At 66.1% G+C, this 20,957-nt stretch overlaps 4 protein-coding genes across 7 annotated transcripts; 1 reads left to right on the top strand and 3 right to left on the bottom strand.

The window, feature by feature from the left end:
- The first annotated feature begins 64 nt into the window (after positions 1–64).
- Positions 65–1,313, top strand: POLR2L (RNA polymerase II, I and III subunit L). Its single transcript, XM_038563526.1, has 2 exons — positions 65–229; positions 1,013–1,313. Exons 1-2 carry the CDS (start codon positions 135–137, stop codon positions 1,119–1,121), a joined length of 204 nt encoding a protein of 67 aa, XP_038419454.1. The 5' UTR covers positions 65–134; the 3' UTR covers positions 1,122–1,313.
- A 1,129-nt stretch (positions 1,314–2,442) lies between these two features.
- CD151 (CD151 molecule) lies at positions 2,443–7,208 on the bottom strand. Its single transcript, XM_038563525.1, has 9 exons — positions 7,131–7,208; positions 6,085–6,149; positions 5,113–5,194; positions 4,777–4,968; positions 4,348–4,422; positions 3,832–3,936; positions 3,552–3,710; positions 3,304–3,390; positions 2,443–3,211 (listed from the first exon to the last, which is right to left on the bottom strand). The coding sequence occupies exons 3-9, from the start codon at positions 5,191–5,193 to the stop codon at positions 3,152–3,154; spliced, it is 759 nt and encodes a 252-aa protein (XP_038419453.1). The 5' UTR covers position 5,194; positions 6,085–6,149; positions 7,131–7,208; the 3' UTR covers positions 2,443–3,151.
- Positions 7,209–8,371: 1,163 nt separating this feature from the next.
- CRACR2B (calcium release activated channel regulator 2B) lies at positions 8,372–13,975 on the bottom strand. Of its 4 annotated transcripts, XM_038563523.1 has the most exons (11): positions 13,068–13,124; positions 11,956–12,156; positions 11,619–11,813; positions 11,429–11,540; positions 10,781–10,967; positions 10,196–10,342; positions 9,980–10,070; positions 9,729–9,821; positions 9,351–9,517; positions 9,060–9,131; positions 8,372–8,810 (listed from the first exon to the last, which is right to left on the bottom strand). In XM_038563523.1, the coding sequence occupies exons 3-11, from the start codon at positions 11,808–11,810 to the stop codon at positions 8,630–8,632; spliced, it is 1,242 nt and encodes a 413-aa protein (XP_038419451.1). In that variant the 5' UTR covers positions 11,811–11,813; positions 11,956–12,156; positions 13,068–13,124; the 3' UTR covers positions 8,372–8,629. The 4 variants fall into 4 exon arrangements, with proteins under 4 accessions (XP_038419451.1, XP_038419449.1, XP_038419452.1 ...); XM_038563521.1 differs by lacking the exons at positions 11,956–12,156; positions 13,068–13,124 and adding an exon at positions 13,818–13,975; XM_038563524.1 differs by lacking the exons at positions 11,956–12,156; positions 13,068–13,124 and adding an exon at positions 13,818–13,975 and having other exon boundaries at positions 11,429–11,531.
- Positions 13,976–14,515: 540 nt separating this feature from the next.
- On the bottom strand, positions 14,516–19,739 carry PNPLA2 (patatin like phospholipase domain containing 2). Its single transcript, XM_038563520.1, has 9 exons — positions 19,444–19,739; positions 17,530–17,762; positions 17,380–17,445; positions 16,846–17,055; positions 16,487–16,547; positions 16,207–16,383; positions 15,958–16,090; positions 15,621–15,743; positions 14,516–15,529 (listed from the first exon to the last, which is right to left on the bottom strand). The coding sequence occupies exons 1-9, from the start codon at positions 19,628–19,630 to the stop codon at positions 15,259–15,261; spliced, it is 1,461 nt and encodes a 486-aa protein (XP_038419448.1). The 5' UTR covers positions 19,631–19,739; the 3' UTR covers positions 14,516–15,258.
- Positions 19,740–20,957: the final 1,218 nt, after the last annotated feature.

Below are 20,957 nucleotides of genomic sequence, written 5' to 3'. Positions count from 1 at the left end.
CGGCCGGGGGCGTGGCGGGACTGGGACTTCTCCCCCCCGCGCCATGGACGCGCCCTCGGCGGGGCCTGCTCCCGGGCGGAAGCGCCGCCCCGTCTGCCAGTCCCCGCGCCGCCGCCGCCGCCGCCGCCAGCGCCATGATCATCCCGGTCCGCTGCTTCACCTGCGGCAAGATCGTCGGCAACAAGTGGGAAGCCTACCTGGGGCTGCTGCAGGCCGAGTACACCGAGGGGTGAGGCTCCGGGCCGGGCGGCGTGCGGAGCCGGGGCCGCGGGGGGCGGGGGGGGCCCTGCTGGGCGCGGGGCCGGCGGGTCGGGCCGGGGCGCGGGGGGCGGGGCGCGGGGCGCGGGGGGCCCCGGAGGGACCAGGTGCCGGCCGCGAGCAAGGGGGCAGGCGGGCAGCGGGACTGCGGGACCGCGGGGACTTGCACACGGACCCCGGCAGGTCGTGGCTCCTGCCCGGAGCAGTTCGGGGCTCCCTGCCCTCCCGCCCTCGGAGGCCCCCGCGCCCGCGAGCCCGCGGCTCTGGGGTCGTGGGCCGGGCTTCCTGGCCACGGAGCCCTGCGGAGCGGGCCGTCCCGGGGCCGCTCTCCCGTCGCTGCCCGTCAGCGCGGGCGTCAGCACCGGCCTCGCGGGCGTCTGCACCTTTAACCCCGGCCTGCGGCGTTTGGGGTGAGCGGGGAGGCCAGGTTGCTGGGGAGTCTGTCGGAAAGACCGAGTGTGAGGGAACCGGCCGGAGGCCCTGGAAGCCCCGGGCAGGAACCGCCCAGCCCTGCGGCTTCCCAGCTCGGCGGCGCTGCACGTCGGAGCAGTGCTCTGGGGATTTTCTGGAAGCCCTTGGGGCAACAGGGGCTGGGCCCCAGGGACACTGACAACTCTAATCGGCTTGGGAAACGGCAGAGAGACGGCTCCCTCCGCGGGGGCGGGGAGGGGGGGCTTGCTCCAGCAGGGTTCGGGTCCTCCGTGTGCCCAGGACTGCCTGCCCCAACCGGGTGTGATCTGCCCCTCACCCACAGAGATGCCCTGGATGCGCTGGGCCTGAAGCGCTACTGCTGCCGCCGCATGCTGCTGGCACACGTGGACCTGATTGAGAAGCTGCTCAACTACGCGCCTCTGGAGAAGTGACAAGTGACCTGCTCACGCCCGTCACCCGGTCACCCGCTGTGCTCACCAGGGGCCGTCTGCGCCGTGCCCCCAGGCACTCCAGTGTGGTCGGGGTGGCATGGAGCATGCCTGTCCACCACCTGTGGATGTGTGTCCCTGCTCTGGAAAGAACTGTCCATTAAAGGTCTTTGCAGAACCATGAAGAGGTCCTAACAGTTGGCCTGGCTTTGTGGGACTCCCTGGTGTTTCTGTGTCCTGCCTCATGCTTGAAGCTGTTTGGGGATAGACGTGGCTCTCACCGTTCAGGGCCCAGAGGTGGCGGGGGTGGTGGAGGGCATCTCACAGCCCAGTGACAGTACACAGACAGCCAAGAGCACTCAGGTTGAGGGTCAGGAGACATTGGCCTGCCCACCACCAGGTTCTGGTTGACCTTTAGGACAAGCACGGAGATCCTCACATCCCTTCCCAGGATCTCAACAACCAGATATTTGAGCCCTGAGTGGAATAACTGCTGCAGTCTCGGCTGCCCATCCTGAGATCTTGCTGCCAGAAGCTTCTAGGCTCCAGCCAAGTTCCTGTGGAGGGGCAGGGATGGTGCCCAGCCTCCATAGCCAGCACTGAGACCCGCACAGTGGGTTGAGGGTGGCCCTGAGGAGGCTCTGCTGGGTGTCAGGGTTTGCCAAGCTCCCGGTGGCCTGGGTATTAGCACTTAATCCTACAGGCCTGCCCAAGAGCTATCTGTCCTATTCCAGGTCCACTGAGGCTTACAGCTGACAGCTGTCGCCCTGGACAGGAGTCTACCAGGCCCTAGTGCCCTTAAGCAGGCAGAAGGCAGGAGTGTGTGGTTAGAAGAGAGAAGGGGACTCTTGACACCGTCTTCAGGGCCAGCCCTGCTGCCCAGGTATCTGACATGCGGTCCTCTGAGGGCCAATGAGCAAACCTATCACGGCAGGGGGAGGAAGGGTCTGCCAGGGGTACATGCCCTGCAGAGCTCAGGCCTCTCCTGTCCTGTTCCAGAGGCCCTCTCCCCATCCCTAACGGCTACCCATGCCAGAAGGACGTTTGGAAACAAGCAGGTCTAGGCCATTTGAGGCCTCCATTGCCTCTGGCTCTCCCCACTGCCACCATTTTTCTGTCCCAGAACCGGCATGGTTCTGCTTCACAGCCTGTGCTCAGCGGTCCCTGCTACTGGCTGCCTCTCGCTGGAGTCCCATCAGTCTCCAGAATGTACCCCCCGGGCCCCAGCCCCTGTCCTGGCACTGGGTGGGTGGTTCTGTCCACCCTGGTGGGGGGAAGGCCCTGAGTACCAGGACCCTGACAGTCACTAACACAATAAGCTCAATCCATTCCACAAACGTTTATTGAGCGCCTATTGTGTGGCACGAGCAGTTCTAGGCATTTGTGATAACAGCAGTGAATAAAACCCACAAACCCCCCTGCTTCTGGGAAGGAGAGAGGACTGTGGACAAGTAAATGTGTGGCCTTTGGGGAGAGAGGTGGGGAAGTCCAAGCAGAGGCTCGGGCAGCAGAGACTTCAGGACAAGAGGCCCAGGACCCCCAGGGCAGGACCGGGCTTACTTGGCTTTCCCAGGGATCTGCGGACACCTGGGACTCCTCACATGCAGGTGTCCTGTACTCCCTTCACCTACCCCACCCAGCCAAGTCCTCCTTAGACTGCATGGGAACATCTGGGGGTCTAGGAGCATCCTAGAGTGGGTCCGCCCCTCCAGCTGAGCGCAGGCATCAGGAACCCCAAGGTCCTGTGACCCCACTCACAGGCAGAGGTACTGCTCCTTCCCCACCCTGGGGGGGCAAGCTTCAGGCCTTTGGTCTGCAGAGAAAGGCACTTGTAGCTCCCTCTGAGGGTGGGGATCCCCAGAGGTTATGGTGATGGTTTGGGGATGTGCACATGGGCTTAAGAACGCACCCTCCCTGGCAGAGTGGGGAGGGGGGAAGGAGCAGCATCCTGGAAGCCCAGCTCCTGGCCCTCAGTAGTGTCAGCTCAGTAGTCAGGTGGCGAGGCTGCGGCATACACAGTGGTACACCCATGCTCAGTAGTGTTCCAGCTTCAGGCTCTTGTACAGGCAGCATGTGAAGATCATGCCAAAGACCTGTGGCACAGGGCCAGCATGAGTGTGGCACAGTGCCAGCCACATAGTGTGCCCCAGCACCCACCAGGGCCTGTCCCACCCCACCCCCGAACCTGCACACAGGCGATGCCAATGCCCACAGCGCCGATGACCCTCAGGTGTTCCTGGATGAAGGTCTCCAGCTTGGTGATGCAGCCACCCTGGCAGAGTAGGGGTCAGGGCACTGAAGGGAGGCGATTCTAGCCACCCCCCCAACTGCTGCAGCCCGACCCCCCTCCAGGTGTGACCACACCAACCCCCAGCATCCTGGGCCCCTGGCTCCTCGGCCCTTCCCAGGGACCCCAGGCATCCACCAGCCTACCTCCACCTTGTAGATGTTGGAGGCGTGGTCCCGCTGCCCACAGCCAGGCACCACAGTCTTGCAGCAGCTGTCGGGAACCACACGGCCGCCCGCCTGGCCCGAGCGGATCCACTCACTGTCCCGCCAGTCTTGTGAGTTGTTGCTGCCACAGCAGTGGAACTGCGGTAGGAACACGGCCCAGGCTAAGTCCCTGTCCCACCCACCCCCATGGCAGGGTTCATACAGAGGTCCAGGGGTGCCCAAGGGGATGTGTATGCACCCCATGGCACCACCCACTCACCTCCTGTTGCAGCTTATCCACAGCACTGGTCACACCCTCATGGCCTGGCTGGTGGTACCGCTTGGTCATGGTGTCCTTCAGGTTGTCCTTGAGCTCAGCGTTCAGCTGGGGGTGAGGTGGTCACAGCTTCAGCTGTACAGCCTAAGATCCCTCAAGGTAGGTGGGGCAGGTGGAAGCAGGTGCCGACGATGGGGGAGAGGTTCGGGAAGGCTGCTGGCCTGGGAGGGGGTGGGCTGGGCTGGGAGAGTCACCAGGTGGCCATGGAGAGGGCTGGGGACAGGGAGAGAGATCCAGATCCCAGGGACACCTTCCTCCCCTCCTGAGCCCCTAGCTGGGCAGTTTGGGCACTGACTGGCAGGCTGTGCCTCCCTGCTGTCAGCCCTACCCACTGGGACACAGCCCCCACCCCCAGGGCCTCCTGGCCCAGTGGTCAGTTCTGGAGCATGGGGGATCATGTCTGTGTGTCTGTCTGCACATGTCTGTCCCTCCATGGTCCTGTCTGTCCAGGCTCCTCACCTGCTGGTAGTAGATGTAGGCCAGAATGCCAGCAATGATCTCCAGCAGAAAGATGATGAGGAGCAGGATGAAGTACTGGGGGTGAGCAGGGACCCAGTTAGGTGGGACTGGACACATGCAGTCCTATCCCATGAGGACTCCCAGTGTCCAGCACTGCAGAGCAGAGCCCCCAGCCTCCGATCCCAAGTGGCCACAGAGGGCTCTGGGCAGCAGGTGGGTGCTGGCGGTCCCTGATGCTTTCCCTCAGAGCTGGTGTCTTCCCTCAGCTAGCCCAGCTGGGATGTGGGGACTCAGGGCTGGACAAGTGCCCCCCCCCCCCCAGCACAGATAAGCACAGCACAGGCTATTCTCCAATGTCACACCTGACCCCCAACATTCCTTTCCTTCTCAGATCCAGCCCAGACAGCCTAGTGGGGAGCCCCCACTAACCAGGCGCAGCAGGTTCCGCCGCTCCTTGAAGGTGGCACAGCAGCCCAGAACGCCAGTCACCATGACGACAACGCCAGCCACCACCAGGATGTAGGCTGTGGCCAGGTAGGTGCCCGAGGCCAGCAAGCTGATATAGTCACTCTTGAGGGCCAGCGTCCAGATGCCCACTGCCATGACGGCCAGACCAGCCAGCTGTGGGCAGTGCACACTGGTCAGCACATCTGGCCCCAGGTCTAAGGGATGGGGCTGAGCCCCCAGGCCAAGGCTCCCTTCAGGGACCAGGGATGGGAGGGAGGAGACACCTGCCCGTGGCAGTCAGTGGGAGGGAGTCCTCACCCAGAAGCAGCAGTTGAAGGTGAAGAGCAGGTACTTGAGGCAGACGGTGCCACATGTCGTCTTCTCATTGAACTCCCCCATCCTGGGGCCGAGAGGCAAGGGGAGGTCAGATAGCTCACACCACCAGGACTTAACTGGGAGGCCAGCCAGACACCAGTGGGGATGGTAGGGAGGGGGACACCGATGCCCAGGCAAGCCCTGGGTTGAAGCCCAGCCAACCAGCTGCCCCGAATGAAGGTCCTGGGAAAGTGTTCACAAGAAGCAGGATGTCTCCTGGGAGAGCACTTCGAGGGCCCCCACCCCCAGCGCAGCCAGGGCCAGTGTCTGGTGCCCACAGCCAAGCTGAAGGCCAGGCCCTAGAAGGCCGAAGGGCCCGGCTTCTCTGCTCAGTGCCCAGCGCACAAAGGAGACATGGAGGACCCCAAGCATCACCGCTGACTCACCTCTGCTGGCAGCCAGGGTAGGAAGACCCGGCAGGTCCCTCAGGGTGAGCTCATGCAGGCCCCGCCCATCCCTCCCCCCCACAACATTCCCGGAGCTGCACGTCACAGTCTGGCAGGCTAGAGGCTAGCAGGCACCCACTGGAGGCTGAAGGATTGGAGGCCACTCAGACACAGGCTGATTGGCCCCTTACTAGCCACATAGCCTCAGGGAAGCCCCTTGGGTTTCTGTTAAAGGGACGGCCTTCCTTTCTCAGAGCCAGGCTGGGAAGAAGAGACGGTGCTGGACAGGCAGAGCCAGCAGAAACACATGCCCCAGACCTCTGCTGGTCCTCACTACTGGAAAGGGGGCCACACCAACCCCAGCAAGATGCGAAGGGACACTTTGCCTGTTCCGCTGTGCAGAGTCTGCACTGGGGAGGGTGGGAGAGGGCCCCACGGCACAGATGGCAGCTGGACGCCCCCCCTCCCACGTTTCCAGACAGACAGCACCACCCAGAGCTGAACTTTCACCACCCCACCCAGCACTTACCTGGCTGCTGGTGGAGACTGGCTCCTCTCTAAGACAGGTGGACGGAAGTTCCCTAAGAGCCTCCACTAGAAAGGCAGGGACAGGTCACAGGCCTGGCCGGCGCTGGCAGGATCGTATCACCCCTCCTTGTGGCCGCCTCTGGCAGTGGATCCGGACCAGCTGGGCTTCCGGAGTAGGCAGCGTCCACTCCCAGGGCAGGGAGGGGAGAGGCCAGGCCCGGTATTTTAGTCTGGGCTTGGGCGGGGCAGGGCAGAAAACATTTCTGGATAGTGTGATCCTGGAAGGGGAGGGACCACTCGCCTTCTCCAAGCACCCCGCTCTGGGCCTTCCTGCGGACCGGCCACTGCCCCTTACCCCGCCCAACAGCAGTACCTGCCGGCCAGGCAGGAAAAAAGACGCAGACCGCTGCCGCGGAGCTGGGGTACGGCGGCCCCTGGGCCCGGGCAGAGGCCCCAGCCCCCACGGCCCGCGCGCACAACCGGCAGAGGAGGGGCCCCGGTTTCCGGGAGTGCCTGGCGGATGCGAGCCCCCTTGGGACGCGCCGGCCAGAGATAGTTCCTGCGGCCGTGACACAGCTGCCCCAGCCCAGACCCTGCGACTCAGCCGGGGGTCTCGGCCGCCCGCGCCCCGCCCGCAGGACTGGACCCTGCGCTCCGCGCAGCCAGGCCCGGGGAGGCATCGGCGCGTTACCGCGTGGAGCCGCCGCCCCCGCCCGGACGAGCGACGTTGGAAGGAAGGGCACCGGTGTCCGGAGACAATGACCACGGTGCTCCGATGAGGCCGAAGGGGCCGCCAGGCCTGCGCAAAAACCCCGGGGGCGCCTCGCCCCCGCTCCGGGCGCCCCTCTGCCCACCCGGGCGCCGCTCTGCGCACCCGGCTCCCCGGCGGCCGGCTCCCTCCGGAAGGGGCTCGCGCGGCGGCTGCGGCCGGGTCGGCGGCCGGGCCCTCCCGGGCCTCCCGGGCCTCCCTCCAGACGCCTGCAGCTGGGCCCCGGAGTCCGGGACGCACGGCCCCTCCCGGCCCGTCTGGCCCGGCGGCGCACTCACCGGCCACGCGTCGGAGTCGGCGGGGCGGGCGGGGAGGGGCGATGGGGGCGGTGGCTCGGGGTGCGGAGACTGCGCGGCCGCCGGGGGCCTGCGAGAGCTGCGCGCCCCGCCCGCGCCCCGGGCCCCGGGCCCCGCCCACGGCCCCAGGCCCCGCCCACGGCCCCGGCCCCAGGCCCCGCCCACGGCGGCGGGCGCGGGGCAGGTCCCGACAGTGCGCGGGCGGGCGGCGGCGGCGGCGGCGGGGTCCGCCCGGGACTGCGGAGGCGGGCGTGCTGCAGCCCGCGGGCGCCGCGGCCCCGCCAGGGACTCATACCCTCGGGAGACAGAGGAGCTGAGCGGGGGGCGGTGGAGACGGCGGCGGCCCGCCCGGCCGGGGCTCTGGACTGTGTCCGAGGCCGCGCCCTCCTCCAGGCCCAGTTCCCGGTTCTCTCCTCCAAACGCAGGGGCCGCCTGGGGCTGCAGGGTCGGCAGGACAGATGCTGGCCTCTGTGGGGGAGGTCTGGAGTTGCGATCGGATGCAGGAGTGGGGTCTCTGGGCGCAGTATACAGGATGGCCTGGGTCCCTGCCACAGACAGTCTGGTCTGGGAGGTCTGGGTCCTGGGAGGGCTGGCAAGGGCTGAGGGAGACCGGGTGGAGCCTGCTGACCTGCCAGACTGCAAAACGGACAGTGGGATTAAGGAGATGGAGCGTACCCCCAGCCCACCAGGCTCATTCCCAGACCCAGGGAGGGACGTCAGAATCTGCAGGCATTTAGAATAGCTCTGCGCAAACAGTGGGCAACACTCGTCCTCAGCTCTTTGCCCAGGGTTGGTGGTTCTGGCCAGCAGCTCCCAGCTTCCCAGAGAGGGTGGAGGAAGGAACAGAGAGGTGGCTGGAGACCTACCCCTTGGAGGTCCCGCTCAGGACTGGCTCGCCTCAAGTGGGCTGAGGTGGTCCACCCAGGGCCAGGTATGTGTGAGGACCGGTTTGGGGAGGAGGCTGGGAGCGGGCTCCTTAGTGAAACAATGGGCCTCAGTCCCCCTGTTCCTACAGAGGGCCCTATGGGACTTCAGCCTTAATGGACAGTGAGGTCTTGAAGGCATGACCAGAGACATACAGGGACATCCGTAGCCCCAGGTCCACAGGGCCAGGGACCCTTGCCACACAGGTACCATCCACTTGGTTGAGGGTACCATGGATACCCCATTTGTGTAGCACACGCATGCTGTGGCTTTTTACACATAGGCCAAGGAGGTCACAGTGCAGTCAATGGGCTTTATTGGGAGGAAGGAGTTTTTCTGCTGGTCAGAGATCGGTTTGATGGAATGGGGACAGGATGGGGACCAGCAGGGAGGAACATGAAACGGGCCGCTCCTCAGTTCCTTCATGTCTACATGCAGGCAGGCCAGGCAGTCCACGGAATAGAGCCCACATCCTGGATGGGCAGCCCCTAGCCACGATGCACCACCTTCAAGGGGCAGCTTCTCCAAGTAACGCCCAGTGAGTCACTCAGGGATGGTCAGCGGGCACTGGGAAGATGGCCAGAGCCACGTCTTGGAGGGCGAGCCCAGCTGCAGCAGCAGCAACAGCAGCAGGTGGGCCCTGGCGGGCGCGCCACTGCCAGGGCTTTCCTTCGGCCACTGCCCAGCCGCTTGGCCTCACAGGCATCCCTCTGGTCTCGCAGCCTCGTGTTCAGCTCCCTGGGGAAGGGGAGTCCAAGGTTCAAAGAGGTCTCAAGAGGCAGCATTCCAGGGTGGGGAATGTGGGCTCTGCTCTCCCTCACACCAGAAGAGAGGTGTCCCACTGGGGCTGCAGCAGGAGGGATGGAGGACAGACACAAGGAAGGACTTCCTCCAAGTGGGATGAGGCAGTGGTCAGGAATGTGGGGAGCTGGGAGCTCCCGAGTTGAGCCGAGCCCCTTCCCTCGTGGGGCCTGAGCCAGACCGCACCTGAGGAGCTCCAGCTGTCGCAGGAGGCTGAGCTTCTCTTTCTGCATGTTCCTTGAGACTGCGACCACCTCTCTGCAGGAGGGAGGTGGTGACCGGGATGCAGGAAGGCTCCTGCGACGGCCCATGACCCTAGCCCACACAGACCCTGAGGGCGGGCTGGGACAGGGGCTGGGGATGGAAGTGGCCCGGACCTGAGCCCCAAAAGCGATCCCCGCCCCGCCTTCCCCGCCAGCCCCATGCCCTCCCAGGGCCCGCCCCAGAGGGACGGCCTCCTCCCCCGCCCCGAGGCACCGTAGGGTTTGCTCCTGGCGGCCCTGCAGGTCGCCCTCCAGTCTGCGGAGCTGCTCCTGCGCTCCCTCCAACTGAGTTCTCAGAGCCTCGTGGGCTAGCCACAGCTGGGCGTTCTGCGCCTGCGCCTCCAGCTGCTCGCTGGCCCGGGCCTGCAGCTGCTGTTCCAGCTGCGGAGATGGAGGGGCAAGGGGGATCGAAGCTGGGGAGAACCCCTCACCTCTCCTTCGGGGCACTGCGTTGCCCCTGACTCCCAAGGGTTGAAGCGCCGGGGACACTGAGGCACAGGGGGACCGCAGGTTCACCCAGGAGTACGTGGGTGACGGTGGGGACCGGCCAGGGGCGGGGGGGGGGGGGGGCTGGCAGCTGGCGGCCACTCACCTCCCGCTGTCGCAGGCCCGCACGCTCCAGCTCCTGGTCGCGGTTCTGCAGCTCCAGCTCCAGGAGGCCTCTGCGCTCCTCCCGGGGGAGGTCCTGGGGTTCGCGGGGAGCTCCTGAGCCTCAGCGGAGGTGGGGGGCCAGGGCTGGGTGGAGCCGCTCGGGGAGGGCGGGGTCAGGGAGACGCGCGTCTGGGATTGGGCCGGACGAGGGCGGGGGCCAGGGGCGGGCGGGGGGGGGGGCTTCGGGCCCACCTGAGTCCGCAGGCGCTGGCGCTGCTCCCGAAGTTGCTGCTCCATCTCCTCGTACAGACACCGCACCTCCCTCTCGTGCTCGCTCTCCCGCCTTCGGGGACCGGGCGCAGGACAGCTGCTCTGAGCCTGCCGGCACTATAGACCCCAGCCCCGCCTCCACCGCCTCCCGGAGTCCTGCTCCGGGGCGCCAGGCCTCGCCCCGGCCCCAGCCCTCACCGCCGCAGCGCCTGCTCCAGGCTGTCCCGCTCTCGGGCCGCCTCCTCCAGGCAGGCCGACGCGCGCATCAGAACATCCTCGAAGGAGCCCAGCAGCTCCGGTCGCTCGCGCTGCAGCCGGGTCCAGAGCGTCCGCACCGCTCGCTGTCTGCAAGGGGAGTGCAGGAGCTGAAATTGAGGCGGGGCCTCCCCGACCCCATCCCTAAGGGTAAGCCCTCCGAGGCACCTGCAGCCCTGGATAGGCCAACTGCGTTTGTACATGCAGGGGATCCCTCTCGTGGGTGCTCTTGGCCCTGCCTGGGCTCAGCGTGTATGGGACTTGGCGCGGCAGCCAGCTGTCTCCTGTGCACACAGGGCTGTGCCGGGCACCTGCCCTTCTGCCCACAGCCTTGCCGGCTGCCCCCTGAAATGCAAATTCTGCGGGAAATCACGCTCAGCCCCTCCCAGGTGTCACAGCTGACAGAGCGACTGGGCCAGTCCCCGCGTGAGGACCCTGAGCAAGAACAGACGTTGGGCGCCCTGGACAGGCAGCATGAACAGGGGGGCATAGAGGAGGGAACTGGGAGCCGCGCTGGCACCAACTCACTCGCCCAGGACAGGGGCCACCCCCAGCTGCTCCAGCGCCTGGCCGACTCTCTCCTCCTCCTCCTCCTCCTCCTCCTCCTCCAGGGAGCCCCCAGGGCCATGCACATCTGACCAGCCCGACTCAAAGGTTTCCTCTGGAGCCTGGGAGGGCAGTGCGCCCTGGGCTGATTCCACCCCCACAAACTTCCCTGTGGACATGAAGGTGAAATTACCAAGGCTGTGGGGGAGCACCCTGGCTTGGCCACCCACCCCACCCCCACGCACGCGCACTCACCCACACACACAAACACATCCTGTCCGTATCCCAAGCCCAGTTTCCTGTTTTTCTTCCTTATTCTGGTCTGATTCTTGGGCCAGGAACGGGAGGTAACACCCGGCCCAGGATGGAGCAAGCCTGGCTCCCAGCCCCACCTGGGTTTGGCACCTTAGGGAGGGGGTCATGGAGCAGGAGGGCCAGCTCCACACACAGCATCTGTGGGGGGCTCCCTCCGGTGCCTGTATGTGTTGACACCAGTACGTGCTCCGCGGGGAGGCTACAGAGAGGCACAGACTACCGTCTGTGTTGGGTGCGGGCCCCAGGGTGCCACATGTGCCAGTGGAGAGTCTCTGCGCAGCAGGGGGTAGGGAGGTGTCTTGGGGCTTAGCTCACCAAGACCAAGGCAGAACTCCCAAGCGGTGAGGAAGCCCATGTGGGCCTGATCCAGGCTTTCAAACACAGCCTCTAGCTGTTCCGGCGTGAGGGGCAGGTCGCTCTGCAGGCCCTAGCCAGGGAAGGATGGCACAGCTGAGGAGCCAAGGTCAGCCCCTGGCTGGGGCAGCTCTTGGGAGTGGGGATTCACCTGCAGGTCATGCCGAGTGATGAAGCCCTTGGCGTCCTTGTCACACAGCAGAAACAGTTCCTGGGCCTGCTGCAGCATCTCTGCCCTTGGCCTCACAGAGCCCGCCTCCTCCACCTCCTCCTCCTCCTCCTGGGCCTCCCCAGGACCCAGCTTCCTGGGCCTGGCCAGGGGAGGGGGGTTCCCTGCCATCATGTGCTGTGAAGTCAAGGCAGAGTCGGGGCCTGAGCAGAGCTCAAGAGACATGAGTGGGAGAAAGAGGGAAAGTGGAGTGGCCCTGGAAGAGGACTGGGCTGGGTGGCAGCCTGCGGGGAGTAAAGAGAGAAGGGCCTCCTCCTACCAGGTGGGAAGGTGGGACATGGCATGGCAGAGGTCCAGAGAGGAGCAGAGCTGGGGGTGGATGCTCCCTTGGGGGTACTGCTGTAGGAAGGGGTGTCGTGGCTGGGAGTGATGCAGGCTCCAAGCCTGTGGGGGCTGCCCAGGGAGCTAGAGGCTGCAGCTCAGGGGAAGCCAGTGCAGGACAGGAGCTGGGGAGGGCCACCTGGGGAGGGGGCAGCAGGAGAAGAAGAAGGCACCTGCTGGTGCCTGGTGATGGAAAATAAGGAGGTGGGGTCTCCTGGCAGCCGTGGGGGAGAGAGGTGGGGTGAGGGTCTGGACAGCGGGAGAAGGAGCTGAGCAGGTCCTAAGGCAGGGCACTGGACACCTGGCTGACCGCTGGGCCAGGGGGAGCGCGCGGCCAATCCTGGCTGAGCCTCCGAGGTCCTGGCCTCCAGCGGTCAGGGGACGACGCAAGCTCCTCCCCTCCTGCCGCAGCCCCTCCCACCGGGCCCCAGGGGTGCAGACGCGGGGTCTCCACCTGGGACACCGACGGGACACGAAGCCTTCCAAGGCCCTGGTCAGGAACGCGCCGGACCGACGCTGACGGCCCTTCCCCCAGCCCTGGGCGCTGGGGCCCCGCCAGACTCCCCCCTGCGGTTCGCGGAACCTTCCCGGGGCCTCCCTCCCCGCGGGCGCCCCGCCCCCTCATCAGAGCCACCTGTCGTTCCCGCAACGCCCAGCTCCCGGATTTCCCAAGTTTACCCCCAGCACGGGGACACCCCCGACCTGGGGGGCCCCGGGTCCTCTCCTCCCAGCCCAGAACCTCGATTTTCTCTCCCCGCCCGTGTGATCTTCCCGGGGCGCGACCTCCCGAGAGGGCAAGTCTGAGGCCGGGCGGGCCGAGCGCGCGAGGGACTCCGGTCGCAGCCCGGTCCCCGGTGCCTCCCCGCCCCCCGCGGCTCGTGGGCTCCCGGGACCAGAGGCCATCCCGGCCGGGGCTGTGCGCGCGGCCCGGGCGGGGGGGAGCGGGGAAGGGGGGCGGCCGCCCCGCCGCCGCTCGGCTCCCGGGGCCCAGGGTGGGCGCGCCCCGGGTCGCCGGGGAGGCGGGCGCGGTGGGGCCCCCGAGGCGCCTACCTGCCGCCGCCCCTGCCGCGCGGTCCGCGGCTCCCCCGGAAGGCGGCGGCGCGCGGGGGCCCGGGCCCGGAGCAGCTCCCGCGGTCCTGCAGGAACTGGGACCCCGGCGAGGGCCGGGCCCGGGCGGAGCCGCCGCCGCCACCGTCGCCGTGTCTCCGCCTCCCGGCGCTGCCCCGGCCGCCCGGCCCTCGCCCCGCACCCCGCGGCGCCCCGGGTCTGTCCCGACAGGGCCGCGTTCCCCGCCGCGCGCAGATGCCCCCGGCGGCCCGGGGACCCTCCCCAAGCGGCGCGGCGGCAGGAGGGCGGGGCTGTCCCCGCGGATCCGGATTTAAGGCGCCAAAGTGTGTGCAGGACTAAGCCGGCGGGAGACCGACCAAAATACCCCCGATGCTCATCTCTCATCTCGCGGGTGCGGGGACCTCACTCCCTATGCTTTCCCAACTTTTGTCTTTCTTGTGGTTAAACGATCAACTCGTAATACATTACAAAATGGTATTTAAATCAGCGGCAGGATGCCTGTACCAGTGCCGGAGGGCAGGAGTGGGCGTCGGGGTCAAGGAGGCCTTCCCCTCAGCAGCCCGACCCTCAGCTCTCCTGGGACACAGCCCTGTCTTGGGTTCTCCTTCCCTTCCCGGAGCGCTGGGGGAAGGAGCTGGGTGGGGCCTGCACGGGACCTTCCTGCTGGGGGACAAGACCCATTCTCCTGCCAGGAGTCCCCCCACCCCTGCCCCCAGCCCAGCCTGCACCCACCTGGAGGGTGGTGGGGGTCCAGAAGCCTCTGCTTCTCCGGGGGCCTGGGATCCTGCTGAACTAGAACAGGTTGGGCCTATAGGACAGGACCTTGAGAGGGAGAGGGGGCCGGCTCCTGGCACAGGCACCCAGGGACCTGCCCAGCCGGCTCTCCCAGTCCTGCGGTCCCACCGTTATTGTTGGCAGGGGGCTGCCACCACTGCCACAGCTACCTGACCCCTTGGCAAGGACTGAGAGCTCTGGACGGCCAGCCAGCCACCCGGCTCTGCCCCAGAGCCCTTCACCCATGGGCCCTCACGGTCACCACGAAGGGCTGGCTGCATCCCCTCAGACAGGCCAGGACAGAGGACACTTTCAGGAAACTGTCTCCCATGGAACAAGGTCCAGCCTCCTCTGGGTCAGACCTCACCCTGCCTGACATTCTAGACCCTTCCTATATATTGGTAGGAGACTGGCTACCCTGTGTGGTGGGGAGGGGGACAGGGGATTGGGAAGGTGTGTTCGCTGGCCAGAGGGGTTGGCCCAGGGCCTCGCCCAGAGCCCTGCACCACATGCCCAAAGTGGAGCAGGCCCCGTGTGTCCCAGGTGTCCTGGAGTTCAGGTACTCAGCTTGGGAACCCCACCCTCCACGGCCATTCAACCCTGAGATCAGCCCCACACCAGCTGCGTCACCATGGAGTGGAGATGCAAACGCCACCTTTTGTAAACATTTCTTGGTTTTTATTTAGCAAGGATCTTGGTCCCAATATTTTCACTGGCCCTTGGAAAGTTAGGCCCAAGGGTCAGTCCGCAGACCTCAGGACAAAGCACAGCAAACAGATGGGTCCTGGCCAGAGAGGTGGGCAAACCCCTGGAGGCCCACGAGTGCCTTTAGGGGAAGGCCTCAGGGCTGGCTGGCAGGCCCTGAATGTCAGACTCAAGGAGAACCTGACCTGAAGTACAGACATTGGCCAGGGAGACACACACGAGTGAAGGAGGCAGGGGCTGAGCTGTGGCATTTATTACATCTGCTTTGGCAAAAATAAATAATTCTTCACATATGTTCCTCAGCAAAACATGTCAAACGAGGAGGGAGGAGCAGGTGCAAAGTTCTCAGAAGTAATACTGCTTGGACTAGGGGGCCCCAGGTGCTGGGGGCCCCGCCCTCTGCCCTAACTCTGGGGCGGAGCCTGGGGGGAGATGAAGGCACAGGTGAGGGCAGGGGTCTTGGGTACCCTCCCTACAGGGGCAGCGAGGGAGTGGTTGGTGGAAGGGTTGACCACAAGTCCCCTTCTAGCAGCCGTGAAGGGCCCCATCTTCTGACTCCTGCAGGGGTGAGAGAGAGGCCCGGGAGGGGGATCTCAGCCCATCCCAGGGCCCCACCTCACAGGGCAGGGAAGCTGGGGGGCCCAGCCCTCAGCACTGGGACCCCAGGGGGCTGGGACAGGTGGTGCAAGGGTGCTCAGCACGGGGGCGAGGAGGGTGGGAGCTGTGAGGGCCTAGGGGCAGGACCAGCGCCAGCAGGCATGCGCAGGGCGTCAGGTGGGAAGGCCACGTTGGTGCAAAAAAGGCCCAGCAGCAGCTGGCGCTGGCATTCCTCCCACTTGGCCAGCGCGTCCCCTAGCGAGAGGTTGTTGCGCATCCAGCTGGGCAGCGCCTCGCTGTAGGCAGCACAGGACAGCGGCACGGAGGGCAGGGACTGGGTGCGGCGGAGCTCCATCTGCTCAGACAGCCTGCGGTGGGGCGGGATGGAGGCGGGAGGGCTTTAGCAGAGGCCACTGAGGCTTCAGGCCCTGGGTAGACGCAACAGTGACAGGGGCTCACCTGGAGGGCAGGTGGCTTCCCAGCTTCCTCTTGGCACGCATCACCAGGTACTGGCAGATGCTACCCGTCTGCTCCTTCATCCACCGGATGTCCTCAGGGACGTCAGGCAGCCACTCCAGCAAGCTGGGCCGGGCGGGGAGGCATGGCCGAGGGTCTATGGCTCGGCCCTCATGCCATGCCCCGTCTAGCCCCGCCTGTGCCCCAGCTTCTGGAACCCCTGATGTGGCATCTCTGCAGCCCCCCCACCTGTAGCCTTTTCTCCAGGTGACTTCCACTCATGGATAACCCCAAAGTCTGGTCCCCTGCTCCCTGCCCCAACCCCCCCTAGTCCACTCACCGGATGGTAAAGGACACAGCACTCTCCAGAGGCAGAGTGTAGGGCACCATCATGGCAGTGGCCAGACGCACGGGCAACATGTTGGAGAAGGTGCTCAGCAGATCCTTGGGCTCTATGCAGGCCTCCAGCAGGGCTGGGGGAGACGCAGGAGGGAAGCTGACCGCCGCTGCGGAGGCCGGGACCTCTCTGGCCTCAGCGCCCCCCAGCAGCCGGGAGCTCCCATGCACCCCCACCCCTACGTCCACACACCTTCATTGAGCCGCGCGGGCAGATGTTCCAGGATATGATCCTCCAGGGCTGGCTGTGAGTGGCTGTTCACTAGGGCTCTCTCTGTGGCCTCCTGGTTGTCCTCCACATCCTCGTCCTTGGGGGCATGGGGGTGTGCAGGGGGCAGCGCCAGCAGGGGGTTGGGTCGGTTCAGGAGGCCTGGGTGGGGACCCCCGACAGGTGATCAGCACTGCGGCAGGGACAGCAGTACAGAGCCACGGTTCCCACCCGCCCACAGCTGCTCAGGGCAGCACCCACGCACCGTTCCGCCTCAGGAAACGCAGGCCATCCCGATAGCCCTGCTTGCACATCTCCCGCAGCACCTGAGGCAGGGACGGTAAATTAGAGCAGGGTGCCACATGTCCCCTGTTCTGCCCCCCTTGAGTCCCTGGCGTCCCCACAACCCCTCTGCTCCACTAAGTTCACGTGGACCCAGCTGGACAGGCCCGCAGGCCACAGCACTCTGTCCCAGCCCTGAGAAGGTGCTGTCCAGACCCCACCCCAGTCTGGTCCCTCCAAGAAGGCCATCTGACAGCTTACCCACCCCTCAACCCCCAGCACTCAGCGAGGAGAGGCCCTGCAGGCCGGCCCCCCAGCGCAGGGCTGGCCGGGCAGACCCACCGTGGGCTCGGGCGGGAACAGGGCCTTGGACAGGCGGTAGAGATTGCGTAGGTTGAACTGGATGCTGGTGTTGGTCACCCGGAGCTCATGGATGTTGGTGGAGCTGTCCTGCGGGCAGATGTCACTCTCTCCCGAAAAGGGGGACACAGTGATGGTGTTCTTGAGCTCGTACAGGGGCAGGTTGTCTGAGATGCCGCCGTCAACATAGCGCTGCAGCCGGGACACACAGTCACACAGGGAGATGCCTGAAGACCCACTGGACTACCTTGGGCCCTACCCAGTGGCTACTTCCCTTGGGCCTTTCACCCAGTGGGCACTGGGCACTGGCCACGGGCCTGGCTGACTATTGAGCAGATGGCTAGGCCTAGGGGGGTGGGGTAGAGACAGCCACGGGAAGTATGTGTCTCTGGGGACCTGCCGAGCTGTTGAGCAACTCGAGGGAAGTGAGGCAACAGGCAGTGGGGCAGTGAGGGGTTGGGGGGCACCGACGGCCTTCTTCCCCACTGCCCAGGAAATGTGCCAGGGGATACTTACTACGCCCTGGAGGGAGGGCGGGATGAGGCCACAGTACACGGGGATGAATGTGCTGCACACATTGGCCTGTGGGGCGGGGACACGGAAGGAGTGGTGAGCAGGAGCCCAGGGTTGGTCGTGCACCCCAGGTGCTGCCCCAGCAGGGCTCACCTGGATGAGCTCGTCCTTGGAGTGGAAATGGGATATGATGACGTTCTCGCCATCAGAAACACGGGTCAGGGAGATGCCCAGGCGCCCGCTGGCACGCTCATGGCTGTCAGCGGGAAGGGTCTTGAGAAGACAACTCCGGATGGTCTTCACCAGGTTGAAGGAGGGGTGCAGAGGACCCAGGAACCGCTTCCGCGCTTCCTTGGACACTGCGATGATGTTGGCACCTGCCTCGCCTGGGTCAGAAGGGCCAAGGGTCAAGGGCCGGCACTCCTGGCTTAGCACACGCCCCACGGCTCCACTCCCGGGGGCCCACAGCACGTGGACATGTGGCATCTCCACCCACCCTGGAGAACTCCCAGGGCGGGCCTGGAGCCTGGCCCACAACCGGGACTTTTGCTACCTGTCCCTGGAGAGACAGAGTCAGGCTACTGCCCCAGGAGAGCTGACAGCTGTAGCCAAGGCCTGCCCACTGCCCAGTATTTCCCAACTGCTTGGTCCGATCCATGAGTCATTGGGCCCGGCCTGGCGTGGCCCCTAGCCTGGGAAGGCAGAGGTTCAACCTTGACCAGCCTCAGCCTTCACCCACTTGGCCAGATCCAGATCCAGGGAGTCCAGCACAGGCCTGTGGGTATGAGGCTGGAAAGAGTAGGGTCCCACCATCCCTAAGAAACCATGACTGTGACCCACTGCAGCCAAGAACAAGCACCTGCCATGGTGCTTCTTGGGGGCCCAGGAGTGTTGGCCTCACCAAAGGCAGAGCAGGGGCCCAGGAGCGGTCACAGAGTTGGGGGGCCTTGGGGAAAGCTGCACATCACATTATCCTGCTCAGAAGTGGGGCCAGAACCTGCCATGCTGTGGGGACTGCAGCTACGCAAGCCCACTCATGAGAAAGAGGCTTCCTGGGGGTGGGAGGAGATGGTGCTCTGGGACCCATGTCCTCCACTACACACCAGGGAGCCAGGTGTGTCCTGAGACTGGCACACAAATCTGAGAGACAGTGGCCTGAAAGCTTCCAAGACAGGGAGGGCAGGGCCACAGAGGTGAACCCCTAGGTCCCCAGGATGGAGAGCTCTGCTCCTTCATACCACCCTCCTCAGGGCAAAGGTCATGGGCAGGGGGCAGCGGAGAACACTGGACAGGCTCCCACTGGGCAGGGCATTTGAGAACCTGATGACCCTTCTGTCACCCTGGCTACCCTGGTAGTTGGGGGCTGGGCACCATGCCCAGAACTCCTGAAGTACTCCGTGTGCTGTAAACAGCACTTGCAGGCGCCTGCCGGAAGTGTGTGTGAGTGGAGAAGCCCATCCCAGCACACAGACACGACAGCCCTGCTGTTGCACGACGGCCCACGGGGCTGGAAAGTCCTGAAGCACCTCCCACCCCAGGGAGTGTGGGCAGAAAACTCCGGCCAGCCCTGGGGACCCAGGCCCACAGTGGGCGGCTGCACGGAAGGAGCGGGGAGGGGAGGGCCTGCCGTGCCCGGGCCTGACCCGCAGGGCTCCCCTCCCAGATGCCCCAGGAGGCACATGCCACAGTACCCAAATCCTCTTAAGAGGCCGCCCTCGTACAGGGCCCCGGGGACAGCGCAGCCTGGGACAGCACAGCCCCAGGACGCGGTGACCGCTGGCACCCAGGCCGCCGCCGACTACGGGGGCGCTGAGGCCCCTCCCCCGGCCCGCGGTCCCGCCCACGGGTTACTTTCTCTTCCCGACGACATCTCTCGGCTGCACCTGCCAGCGCCTCCAGCCTCTGCGCTCCGAGCCGCGGCCCCAAAGGCGCGCGTGGCCGCACCCCAATCCCCGGGCGCCCCGGAGCCAAACAAACCAGGCCCCGCCCCCCGCCGGCTCCCGGCTCGGGTCTCCGTCCGGTGACCCCTCCCCTCCCCGCCGCCCCGCGGCCCGGCCCGCTGCTCACCCAGGCAGGCTCCGGTCACCAGCGCCGTGGCCGTGAGCGCCCCGGCCGAGGCCCCGTAGATGTGCGTGGCGTTGGCCACCAGGAAGGGCGCGTGCTCGCGGAGGCAGGAGGCCACGCCGATGTGGTAGACGCCGAGGAAGCCGCAGCCCGCGAACGAGATGTTCCACGTCGCCTCCCGGGGGAACATCGCCGCGGCCCCCGGCCCCGGGGCTGCCGCGCACCGCGCGCTCCGCTCGCTCCGGGGCCCGGCCCGGCCCCGCCGCCGCTCCAGCTCGGGGTCCCCGCCGGCCGAGGCGGAGACGCTGCGGGGGCCGGCGGGCGCGGCGGGGCTTTTAGCGGGGGCGGGGGCGGGGCCGGCTCGCGCCGCCCAATCGGAGCGCGTGGGGAACGGCCGCGCCCTCCGGGGGCCCCGAGCCCCGCCCCCGCCCCGACGCCGGCCCCGGGGGGAGGGGCGACCCCGGGCCGGGGCGCGCGGAACCCGCCGGCAGGCTGGCGAGGGGAGCGCCCCGGGGTCTTCCCGCCCCCTCCTCGGGGTCCGCCTACAACACCCACTCGGGACCCTGGGGAGCTCGCCCCACGGCAGGGACCCCGCCCCCCCCCCCCCACCCCGTGACTCATCCGCAGACTGACCCATAAACGTCTGGGATGCAAATCGTACGCAGCTTCCAGAGCTGACACTAGCGCTGTAGACCCCGGGCTGACCTCAGCCCCAGCTGCCCGCGGCCTCAGCCCCCCCCCCTCCCCCCAGCTGGCGACGAACCTGGATTGTCCTAGCGTCCGACCTCGGCTCCTCAGGGTGTGGGGTCTACCGGGCTGTGACTCGGGCCCTGCCCTGCCCCCGCTAATTGCCCCAGCAGGTGGAGCATCCCAGTGATGTCACTCTCCCGCCCCTTTTCCGCATTTTTCTCCTTTCTATGTTGTTGGGCAGCATAGCCTGGTTTGCTTCCAGGAGCCAGCCCTGAGCCTCACCCCACCTCCCCAGCAAGGGGCTGGTTGTTGCTGGGGTGGTGGGATGCCTCTGTCTCCCCAGGAACACCCACTCCCTAGGCAGGAGCTTGGCTCAAGGCCCGGACGCTGCCAGGGCTGTGGACTTGGGATTGCCCCCGACGACACAGGTCCAGGCTCAGGCTGAGAAGCCAGAGTGGGGCTGCCCCCGGGCAGGCCCATCATCTATCCCACAGCTTGCTGTCAGCCACCTGTACTTGGCACTGACCTCGCATCTGGCAGAGGGGCCAGCGCAGGATGCAGCAAGTTCAATCCAGACCAAGCCCTACTGGGGGGTGGGCGTGGGGAGACACTGTTTACAGAAGCTCAAAACGAGGACTGAGGCATCCCTGGGTGGCGCAGCGGTTTGGCGCCTGCCTTCGGCCCAGGGCACGATCCTGGAGACCTGGGATTTATGGGCTCCTGGTGCATGGAGCCTGCTTCTCCCTCTGCCTGTGTCTCTGCCTCTCTGTGACTATCATAAATAAATAAATTAATTTTTAAAAAAAAACGAGGACTGAGAGGGGACA

The sequence above is a fragment of the Canis lupus genome, chromosome 18, assembly GCF_011100685.1.
Source record: "Canis lupus familiaris isolate Mischka breed German Shepherd chromosome 18, alternate assembly UU_Cfam_GSD_1.0, whole genome shotgun sequence".
NCBI classification, from domain to species: domain Eukaryota; kingdom Metazoa; phylum Chordata; class Mammalia; order Carnivora; family Canidae; genus Canis; species Canis lupus.
Note: the sequence above shows the minus strand (reverse complement) of the source record. Positions and strands in the feature narration are given on the sequence as shown.

Excerpts from the sequence above, each read along its gene's own strand:
- CRACR2B (XM_038563521.1), bottom strand. The coding sequence starts at position 11,810 with ATGATGGCAGGGAACCCCCCTCCCCTGGCCAGGCCCAGGAAGCTGGGT. Across the intron at positions 11,541-11,618 it reads TCACTCGGCATGACCTGCAG|GGCCTGCAGAGCGACCTGCC; the intron begins GTGAATCCCCAC and ends TTCCCTGGCTAG. Across the intron at positions 9,822-9,979 it reads GCCAGCGCCTGCGGACTCAG|GACCTCCCCCGGGAGGAGCG; the intron begins GTGGGCCCGAAG and ends CGCGAACCCCAG.
- CD151 (XM_038563525.1), bottom strand. The coding sequence starts at position 5,193 with ATGGGGGAGTTCAATGAGAAGACGACATGTGGCACCGTCTGCCTCAAG. Across the intron at positions 4,969-5,112 it reads CCTTCAACTGCTGCTTCTGG|CTGGCTGGTCTGGCCGTCAT; the intron begins GTGAGGACTCCC and ends CACTGCCCACAG. Across the intron at positions 3,711-3,831 it reads TGGATAAGCTGCAACAGGAG|TTCCACTGCTGTGGCAGCAA; the intron begins GTGAGTGGGTGG and ends TTCCTACCGCAG.
- POLR2L (XM_038563526.1), top strand. The coding sequence starts at position 135 with ATGATCATCCCGGTCCGCTGCTTCACCTGCGGCAAGATCGTCGGCAAC. Across the intron at positions 230-1,012 it reads CAGGCCGAGTACACCGAGGG|AGATGCCCTGGATGCGCTGG; the intron begins GTGAGGCTCCGG and ends CCTCACCCACAG.
- PNPLA2 (XM_038563520.1), bottom strand. The coding sequence starts at position 19,630 with ATGTTCCCCCGGGAGGCGACGTGGAACATCTCGTTCGCGGGCTGCGGC. Across the intron at positions 17,763-19,443 it reads GGTGACCGGAGCCTGCCTGG|GCGAGGCAGGTGCCAACATC; the intron begins GTGAGCAGCGGG and ends CTTCTGACCCAG. Across the intron at positions 15,744-15,957 it reads GCTGTGTCCTTTACCATCCG|CTTGCTGGAGTGGCTGCCTG; the intron begins GTGAGTGGACTA and ends CGCCCGGCCCAG.